Source organism: Hyaena hyaena, unplaced genomic scaffold (assembly GCF_003009895.1).
Source record: "Hyaena hyaena isolate Hyena2069 unplaced genomic scaffold, ASM300989v1 scaffold_31, whole genome shotgun sequence".
In the NCBI taxonomy this organism is placed as follows: Eukaryota; Metazoa; Chordata; class Mammalia; order Carnivora; family Hyaenidae; genus Hyaena; species Hyaena hyaena.
The window spans coordinates 112,456-122,958 of NW_024080664.1; the positions used below are offsets into that span (position 1 = coordinate 112,456).

The 10,503-nt window shown below is 59.4% G+C and overlaps 1 protein-coding gene across 4 annotated transcripts in view; it reads right to left on the reverse strand.

Annotated features, from left to right (window-relative positions):
- D2HGDH (D-2-hydroxyglutarate dehydrogenase) overlaps positions 1 to 10,503 on the reverse strand; it is a 26,317-nt gene that overhangs the window by 6,130 nt on the left and 9,684 nt on the right. For 3 of the 4 annotated variants that reach the window (XM_039228640.1, XM_039228642.1, XM_039228643.1), the window contains 5 exons: positions 10,134 to 10,327; positions 9,462 to 9,630; positions 8,096 to 8,239; positions 6,137 to 6,279; positions 3,098 to 3,263 (listed from right to left, as the gene is read on the reverse strand). In XM_039228640.1, coding sequence (XP_039084571.1) covers positions 3,098 to 3,263; positions 6,137 to 6,279; positions 8,096 to 8,239; positions 9,462 to 9,630; positions 10,134 to 10,327 — 816 coding nt within the window. The remainder of the gene's footprint in view (positions 1 to 3,097; positions 3,264 to 6,136; positions 6,280 to 8,095; positions 8,240 to 9,461; positions 9,631 to 10,133; positions 10,328 to 10,503) is intronic. The other variant, XM_039228641.1, reaches the window with a different exon arrangement.

Here is a 10,503-nt window from a genome sequence, read left to right on the forward strand (position 1 = left end):
GTTCGTGGGTTCGAGCCCCGTGTCGGGCTCTGTGCTGACTGCCAGCTCAGAGCCTGGAGCCTGTTTCAGTCTGTGACTCCCTCTCTCTCTGACCCTCCCCTGTTCACGCTATCTCTCTCTCTCCTAGAAAGAAATAAAAATTAAAAAAAAATCTGTATAGGGGCGCCTGGGTGGCTTAGTCGGTTGAGCGTCTGACTTTTGCTTAGGTCATGATCTCGCGGTTCGTGGGTTCGGGCCCCGCGCCGGGCTCTGTGCTGACTGCCAGCTCAGAGCCTGGAGCCTGTTTCAGTCTGTGACTCCCTCTCTCTCTGACCCTCCCCTGCTCACGCTGTCTCTCTCTCCTGGAAATAAATAAAACATTAAAAAAAAAATTAAAAAAAAATAAATAAAAATAATAAGCAAACAAATTAATTAAAATTTTAAAAAATTTAAAAAAATTAAAATAATCCCACAGGGTTTTCAGCATTGAAATACAATAATAGTAATAATAATAACAATAGGGGCACCTTGGAGGCTCAGTTGGTTAAGAGTCCAACTCTTGGCTTCGGCTCAGGTCACGATCTCACAGTTCGTGGGTTCGAGCCCCATATCAGGCTCTGTGCTGACAGCTCAGAGCCTGAAGCTGCTCTGGATTCTGTGTCCCTCTCTCGCTCTACCCCTCCCCTGCTCATGCTCTGTCTCTATCTCTCAAAATAAATAAACATTTAAAAAACAATAATAATAATAATAAATAGAATAGAATAGAACAGAATAAAAATAATCCATGGCAAACTGTGTGACACAGAAACCCCAGCTCCATGCCATAAAGTCATAAGGATGGACAGCAGCTGACAGTCCTGGGGAGAAAAACACAAGGTCAGGAAAACACCAAGCAAGGAAGCCGGTGTTACCCCGGCATCCGAGGGCCGAGCGACCGCAGGGCTCAGAATGGTCCGTCGTGACGGAAGAGCCCATCTACCAGAAGGACCGGTGGGTGTGACCTGCACCTCCAACACTCACAGAGCCACAGAGCCCGCGGCCGCCGTGAGCATTTCTGACCCCGCTCAGTGCGCGGCACCCGGGCAAGACCCAGCGCTCAGACAGCAGGCCTGTCTGCACAAACACCGGCCCCCCCCACCACCGCCCACTCTCCACGAGGGCTCACCACACGGTAGGAAGGCCGGCTGCTGCCCAAGTTGAAGACACGGCGTGACCCAGACCAGGCTCTCCGGCTTCTACGCGACAAACAAGTCAGAAATTTCAACAGCAGCTAGAACTCTCTCGTGTGTTTGAGAATTTATGACACATTTCTGCCTCACTGATGGGTCAGAGAGAAGAGAAGAGGAATCAGGAAATATGAGGGACAGGCTGGCGGGCATCCACAGTGGAGGCTCTCAGGAGCAGACTGGGGCCGGCCTCGCCCTCCGCCCCACCCGCCCCCGGTGCCCGGGGCTGAGCGCAGGGGGGAGGGATGGCTGGAGGCACCGGGGCCGGGAGCCCAGATGCCCAGCAGGTGCCGCAAAGCGCCGGACGCTGGCTCCCGGGCGTGCCCTCGGGGCCGAGCGCACAGACACCGGGACCCCCGGGCCAGCATGAGCAGGTGCTGGCCTCACGGGCCCTCAGATCACGTGGAGTGTGACAGAACGGTCATCCCCTGGGTCGCGAGACCGGTGTGCAGAGCGGAGCCTGAATAGTTATGTTAGAACAGAAGGAAGGCTGAAAATCAGGCCAAGTACTTGACTCACAGCCAGAAGAGCCTCGGGATACGCTGAGTGGGGCAGGAAGGAAATAATTAAGGTAACAAGAGAAAACGAGGGGCAGCGGAAATGATCAGCAGAGGACATGGTAGAACCGAGCAGCGTGAGAAACAAGAGGGAGGCGGCGAGGAGCAAACCCCATCTGGACGGAAAGTGGGGCCGCCCCGCGAGGGCCGACAGGAGTGCGACGAACAACCTGCTGCCAACATGGTAGAGATTTACAGGAAATGGACAAACTCCCGGAGCACTTCAGCCAGGACCGCCCCGCAGCTGGTCAGACAGGGTCCACACTCAGCACCCCCCTGCCCCGCCCTGAGGCTGGTAAGGACACAGTCCACGCTCAGCCCCCACCCCCACCCAGTGGCTGGTAAGGACACAGTCCACACTCAGCCCCCTGCTGCCCAAAACACAACATCCCTCTAGCCCTGGAGCTTTGCTGCCAGTCCCTGGGAAGAGTCAAGGAGGTGGTAATGCCAACCACTCAGGCCCCGCCAGGCCCGGAGGGAGAGACCAACGCACAGCACAGACACAGCGAAGCGACCTTGCGGATGGCCGCCTGGGGAAAACCCTGCACTGAGTACAGGCACATGGACCAAATAAGGCGGGAGGACCAGGGCGGAGCACGGCTTCCCGCAGATCACAGTCCCGCTGTAGGAGGGGGTCCAAGGGGCACCCCCCGCGACCACAGGAAAACACGCCTGGGTCACGCCCCCAGACATAGAAGCAGCTTTCCACAAACTTAACGCCCCCCTTGATTCACAGTGGGGGCTTGGCTCCATCTCTGGCCGTGACCCCATCTGCATCGGTGGCAGGGCCCACGAGGAGCAGGCTCTGGCCCAGGGGATCCAGCTCCACGTCCTCACCCCCATCCCTGGGTGCAGATGCCCTCTGTGCCCGCCCGCCAGCCCCCACTGGGACATGCCGCCCCAGGCCTCCTCCCCGAACGCTAGGATTGTGAGCCCCGTGCCTTTGCCCCCGTGAAGCAGTTGTTACTTTAACTTGGTCCAAGTTAGCAACCTCCTCCTGCGGTTTACGCGTCTGCACCCCGTTGAAGAAATAGTCCCCACCGTGAGGCCATGCATGCTCTTGGGTCCTCTCCTTCACGGGGAGAGTCTGATCCGTGCAGGCAGCACTATGGGGGTGCGGGTGGTGGCTGCCCCCAGCCACTGGCTGTTGTACCCATCCTCGACACCAGATGACCTCCCCCTTCTGCCCACTCTGGGAGCCACCAGCGAACACCACACACCCTGGCTCTGAACCACAAACGACATCCTTTCCAAAATACCCAAAGACCCATGAAGACAATTAGGGTTCTCCCAGGTCCCAGGGCACCCATCACCGCTGGCCCCCGCTCAGCTCACCCAGGTGGCCGTAGCCCACCACATGCTTGGCCTGTGGGCCGAGGCGGGCACGCAGGTCGGTCACGAGGTCGTAGAGCCTCTCGGTGGGCAGGGAGAGGTCATACTTGTACACGTAGCCGTCCCGGCTCAGCGCCTCCGAGATCCTCTCCCTCAGGGCCCACAGCGCCTGGGACGGGCAGAAAACAGAGTCAAAGCCACCTCAAAGGGTGTCTGTGCTGATGGCGGTCAGAACGCTGGGGCCTGGGGTGACCGGGAAAGTCTCGGGGGAACTTTCCGGGTGATGGAAACGTTCTGTGTTGTGATAGACACGGGGCTTTGATCCAAGAGTTGGTACCAGATGAGGCCCCACAATGTAGCCATGGTTCACTTGAGGACACTCCAGGTGACAGCGGGGAGAGGCTCATGGGGGCTGCCAGTGGCAAGGAGCCCTGAGTGAAGGCAGGTCCTGGGGCTGGCAGTCCAGGCGGAGCAGGGACCAGTGTGGGCACACGTGGCGGCCCCGTGACCACTGCCCCCATGGGAGGAGCTGTGGCCTCACCCTGAGGCAGATGAGCTCTGAGCAGAAGCCGGGAGCACTGGCTCCCCGCTTTCCTCCTGCTGCTTAGGCCTCGGTGGGCCGAGTGGAGGCACTCACACATGCAGGACGGGGCTGGGGGCCTCTGTCCTTCTGGCTCCCGGGGCCTGCACGCCCATCACCGACAGACAGTGCATTTAGGAAGAAACAAAGACGTGGAAACACCAGAAGGGAAAGAATGATGGCCCCTGGCAGGCACAGAACAGCACAGCACCGAGCCAGTCCTGGGACTGAAGGGTTTGCCCACGTCCCCTCCGCTGGCGCTGGCTGCACAACACTGCGGGGGACCCACAGGACACCCCAGTGGACACGACCAGACTCCCCTGCCCAGGTCTCCCCCCGTGGTGACATCACCCATACGCACCCCTGCCCGGGTCTCCCCTGCGGTGACATCACCCAGACACACCCCTGCCTGGGTCTCCCCCGCGGTGACATCACCCAGACACACCCCTGCCCGGGTCTCCCCCACGGTGACATCACCCAGACACACCTGCCCAGGTCTCCACCCGTGGTGACATCACCCAGATACACCCCTGCCCAGGTCTCCCCCGCAGTGAATCACCCAGACACACCCCTGCCCGGGTCTCCACACGTGGTGACATCACCCAGACATACCCCTGCCCGGGTCTCCCCCACAGTGACATCACCCAAATACACTCCTGCCCGGGTCTCCCCCACAGTGACGTCACCCAGACACACCCCTGCCCAGGTCTCCCCCGCGGTGACATCACCCAGACACACTTGCCCGGGTCTCCACCCATGGTGACATCACCCAGACACATCCCTGCCCGGGTCTCCCCCGCAGTGACATCACCCAGACACACCCCTGCCCGGGTCTCCACCCGTGGTGACATCACCCAGACACACCCCTGCCTGGGTCTCCCCCGCGGTGACATCACCCAGACACACCTGCCTGGGTCTCCACCCATGGTGACATCACCCAGACACATCCCTGCCTGGGTTTCCCCTGCAGTGACATCACCCAGATACACCCCTGCCCAGGTCTCCGCCCGTGTTGACATCACCCAGACACACCCCTGCCCAGGTGTCCCCCCGTGTTGACATCACCCAGACACACCCCTGCCCAGGTCTCCACCCGTGGTGACATCACCCAGACATACCCCTGCCTGGGTCTCCCCCACAGTGACATCACCCAGATACACCCCTGCCCGGGTCTCCTCCGCAGTGAATCACCCAGACACACCCCTGCCCAGGTCTCCCCCGTGGTGACATCACCCAGACGCCCCTGCCTGGGTCTCCCCCGCAGTGACATCACCCAGACACACCCCTGCCCTGGTCTCCCCTGCGGTGACATCACCCAGTGGAGACAATGGGGCTGTGGAGGCAGGAAGACGGCCAAATCCCCTGAGACCCCCATGAGAGAGGGGGTCTGAGGTGCTCTGACAGCGCTGTGACTCCTTACCTTTAATATCTGCTAAAAGACAAAACAACTGTAAAGAAAAACGTTTAACAATAAGGCAGAGAAAGAAACCCACCGAGCCGACCACCAGGGCCAGCGTGAGGCCCGGCCCGCTAGGCCCACGCAGCCTCTGGCACCCACCCTGGTCCAGCCCCATGCCCTCCCACCATCCTGCCCACCGGCCGCTCCCCACACCGCAGCCCCAGGGACCACGGTGCACAAATAGGGAACGACGGCACCCAGCGCCCCGGTCCCCCCGTGTCGGTGATGGTGACGGTGACGATGGCTCCCACAGCCCCCGGCCCTCCCTCTCCCTCCCCGGCCTCACAGCCAAATGACCTCTGATGGCAACATGAGCGCCCCCTCCTAGGAAAGTGCACCCTTGTGACTGGCTCAGCTCCAGGCACAGCTTCCCATGTCCCCAGCACCCCTGCTTTTAAAAAGACTTTTTATGTTTATTTACTTTTGAGAGAGAGACAGAGATAGAGCATGATTGGGGGAGGGGAAGAGAGAGAGGGAGACACAGAATCTGAAGCAGCTCCAGGCTCTGAGCTGTCAGCACAGAGCCCGACGTGGGGCTCGAACCCACAATCATGACCTGAGCTGAAGTCGAATGTTTAACCAACTGAGCCACCCAGCCACCCCATTTTTCTGCTTTTGTTTAAGATACTGCTGATAGGGACACCTGAGTGGCTCAGTCAGTTGAACATCTGACTTCAGCTCAGGTCATGATCTCACGATTCATGAGTTCAAGCCCCACATCAGCCTCACTGCTGTCAGCACAGAACCTGCTTCAGATCCTGTCCCCCCTCTGTCCCTCCCCTACTTGTGCTCTCTCAAAAATAAATAAAACATTAAAAAATAATAACAAAATAAAATAAAACATCACTGATCATGACAGAGACCCAAAAGTATGTTTCTGGAGAGCCAGGGACACCTGCCCACATTCAGGAGGCACGCACTCTGAACCAGACACACGGCACCGTGTGGACGTCCTGCGCCAGTGGAGTGCGACAGAGCCGGGAGGGGCCAACAGCACACACACCTTGACCTTCGTGTGGTCCGTGGCCACGGTCCCATCCATCACCAGGCCGGAGTGCAGCACCTGCTCCAGGAAGTCATTCAGCTTCTCAGCATCATGCCCTGCTCTGGAGCCTGAGGTCTCGACCAGGACATAGAAGGGACTTTCTGGAAGGCACAGAAAGCAATATGAGTAGAGGTAAGGCTATGAGATGGCGAGTCAGGACGGGTCTGGACTGAGGTCTCTGACAGACCCCTGTGGCCATCGCGCCCAGGTAGCCCACATGGCAGGGAGCCTCTGCTCAGTTTAGAAACAGGTCTTTCAGGGGCACTTGGGGGACTCAGTTGGTTAAGCTCTGACTTTGGCTCCAGTCATGGTCTTGTGGTTCATGGTTTCGAGCCCTGCATTGGGCTCTGTGCTGATAGCTCAGAGCCTGGAGCCTGGTTTTGATTCTGTGTCTCCCTCTCTCTCTGCCCCTCCCTCACTCATGCTCTGTCTCTCCCATAAATAAATAAACATTTTTTAAGAATTTTAAAGCAAGAAATAAGTAAAAGGATGTTTGGAAAACAAAGACCTGGAGATATGAAAAAAAATTCCCAGCTTGCTAAATATAGGCGCTGTGAGTGTTGGGACACCATTTCAGCCCACCCGTCTTCTATGCGGTCGGGGAGAGCCTGAACTCACAGAAACCTGCCACGGGGCAGCAGGGTGCCTGTCCTCTGCCCAAACATGACAGTAGGAGCAGCTTTCTCTCTCTCTCTCACACACACACACACACACACATGCCCCAGGGCCACACAAGGCTCTGCTAGGGACCCTCCACCCACCCAGGGACCCTCCATCCACTCATGGGCCCCCCATCTTTTCAGTGGTTGTATCATAGCTTATTTGTTTACTCCTGGACTTGCAGATTGTTTCCTGTTTTAAAATATTAGAGCACAGAAGCACCTGAGAGGCTCAGTCGGTTAAGCATCCAACTCTTGATTTCAGCTCAGGTCATGATCTCTCAGTTGGTGGGTTCAAGCCCTGCATCGGGCTCTGAGCTGACAGTACGGGGCTTGCTTGGGATTCTCTCCCCCCTTCCTGTCCCCAGTGTGCACCCTCTCTCTTTCTCAAAATTAAATCATCAATTGATTAACTTTTAAAATTTAGAGTATACAGATCTTTCCATATTTATGACTATTTCAAACTAGGTTGTGTCCCTTCTAAATTTCCACAGTGAAGCCCTGACCCACTCCCAACATGACTATATTTAGAGACGGGGCCTTTAGGGAGATAATTAAGGTTAAATTAGGTCATAAGGGTCCTGACTCCATAGGGCTGGTGTCCTCATAAGAGAGGAAGGGGCATCAGAGACCTCCCCCCACACAGGGACCTCCCCGCCCACACACACAGAGACCCCCCCCACATACAGGGACCCCCCCCACACACACACGGGAGCCTCCCCTCCCCCCACACACAGGAAAGGCCACATGAGCACACGGCTCCAGGGCCCTCTGCAAGCTGGGATGAGGGCCCTCACAGAGCCTGGCCCTGCAGCCTTGCAGCCTCCGGCCTGCGCTAAAGCCACCGCCACCACATCGTGAGGGCGGATCGCAGGAGCGAAATACCACCATCTACAGCTGGACGTCTTCTCTCCAGGTTGGGAAGCACGGATGATTTCTGAAACGTTGTATCAGTGTCCTGTCCTGTCGCTAATGGAAGCGCTGGCTGACAGCCTGCACAGACTGACTTCTGAGTGGAAGTGAAGCGATTCTGACAAGCGCACCTGGGTTTTCTGAGACCCCGCGCAGTGGCACAACAGCGGCACCGACCGGACCAGCGCTGGGGGCACGTTTAAAATGCGCGTAACAGAATTCCGCACGCAGCCGGTGGTGCAGAGCCAGAGCTGCTGACACACCGACCTGCCGCTTCCCGGGTCGTGGGCAGGCTGGCCGGCCTGTGAGCCTCCCCTGTGACCCAGGGCATGGAGGGGGTCAGTACCTTGCACCGGGCTGGTGAGGCGCAGGTGGTGCCTGACCAGCCTCATGCACTCGGCGTCCATGAACTCGTACGCAGACAGGATCTCACCCAGCAGCCCCTTGCAGGTGCTGAAGGTCTGCAGAACCTCAGGGAAGCCTGGACAACCTGCAAAGGGTCAGAGCCTCAGGCACCAGAGCACCCCCGCCCCGGACACCCACCACCTGCCCCTCTGACGTGGTGGTGCTGACCCCACCCCCAGGGGAGGGGCCGGGTGAGCCGGAGGGAAACACCAACCGCACCAGGCTGGTGACGATCAAGACAGAAAACGCTCCCGAGAGCCCACGCGCTCTGGAAGGTGGTGGAAAGCAGAGGGGGCATGACGTAACAGCCTTTCGGGGCGACAGGGAGACAGGGAGAGTCCCCGGGGGTCGGGGGCAGAGGCACAGGGAGGACCCACAGTGGGGATGCAGGCTGCACATGGAGCGCTGCTCAGCGGAGATCAGATGGGAAGAAACTACCCAGAACACGACAGGAGTGTGAAAGGGGGGAAAACGTGGAAGGGAGAATGGACAGACTACAAAGTTTTGTCGTGGGGTCAGTCCCAGCCCTGAAGGGACAGGAAGATGGGCATCTTCTAGAACTGATGAGACACCAAGCCACAGGGGAAGGAAGTTCAAAAGACTCAGACAAAATATGCACTTGCACCCAGCGTGCCTCAAATCACTAAAGACCAAAGACAAAGAGAAAACCTTTAACGTGACCACAGAACAAAGCATCAGAGTCCCTGAAAACCGCAGTGATGGAGGGCAGCCGGCCTCCCTGTGACCACCAGCACGAGCCACAGGCCACGGAGTGACGTTCAACAGGATGAACCAAAACAAACCCTAACGTGCTTGTGGACCAGTGACAGCGCCCTCACGAAGGGGAAACGAAGGCACCGCAGACGCACCAGGGGACGGAGGATGCATCACGAGGAGCACGTCCCCGGTGGAAGCCTGACGTAGGAGGCCTGTGGTGTGCTGATGGGGACGAGGGGGGACAGGGTGGCAGTGTATCCCTAGAGCCGTGACTGACTCCCCCACAGCAATGAACACACCAAAAGTGACAACATTTCCCTCAGAATCTTGCCCTATAAGTTACTTAAATAACAAACCAAACGGATGGGAGTGCTGAGCAAAGCCCCAGTCTTGCTCCAGAATACGTGTGTTCCGACCTCGCTCTGGGAACACCAAGAAGGCCGGGTCCTGCCCCTCGGGAACAGAGTGAGAAGCTGGGACAGGCAGGAACAGCCTCCTGGAGGGCCCCTCACCCCTAGCACCAAGGGCAGGGCAGCCGGGGGAGCGGGGGGTACGTGGCTCCGAGCGGCCCACCCCGGTGGCCTACCTACCCAGGAAAGCCACGCTCACAGCCCTGGGCTTGGGCGGACACAAGATGGACACGGCCGTGATGACGCCCAGTGTGCCCTCCGACCCGATGAAGAGCTGCTTCAGGTCGTAGCCCGTGTTGTCCTTGCGCAGGGCGCTCAGGCAGTTGAGGAAGGTGCCGTCTGCCAGCACCTGACGGAGAAGGAGACGCAGGCTGGACCGTCCGTCCCAGCAGACACCCCTCTCCTCCGGCCACCGCGTTCGGGGGGCTGTCGCAGCCCAGCGCGGCCTCAGAAAGCAGAGCTGGGCACGCCCCCCTGCCCTCCCATCCCCCACGCCCCCCCCACCCGGTGTGGTTCAGGAACGCGGGCAGCCCGGCGTTGCCTAATCAGGCTGAAGGAAGGACTCATTCCCCCGCCAAGGGAAGATCCCACCAGGGCCCAGGGTGGACACCCGGGGGAGGTGGAGAAGGGGGCAGCTGAGGCGGCGCTGGGCCCACCCTCTCGTCTCCACCTCACCCTGCACCACCCCAGCTGTCCCTGCGACCTGGAGAGCTGCCCCAGGGCCCAGGCAGGGTGGGGATCAGCGGACCTTCCAGGTGAGCACACTCCGTGTTGGGAAACGGCTGGGGGGGCCAAGGCCACCCTGACACAGGGTTGGGGAACACAGGAGAGCAGACGGCACCCCCGGCTCACCACTTCCAGACCCAGGACGGTCCCGTGAAGCGAGCCGTAGCGCAGAAACCGTAGGCCGCCTGCGTTGGTGGCCACGTTTCCCCCGATGTGGCAGCTGCCCTTGGCCCCCAGGTCCAGGGGCATGACGAAGCCCCTCTCCTCCACATGGCGGCTCAGCTCCTCCAGGACGCAGCCCGCCTGGCACACCAGAGTCCCTGCAGGGCGAGCGCAGCTGACACGGGGACTCCGGGCCCTGGAGGAGAGGACCTGCCGGGGGTGGGGGGCCTCCCAGCTCTGAGGAGAGGACCCACTGCGGTGGGGGGGGAGCTCCCAGCTCCGAGGAGAGGACCCACGGGGGGGGGCTCCCAGCTCCGAGGGGAGGACCGACGGG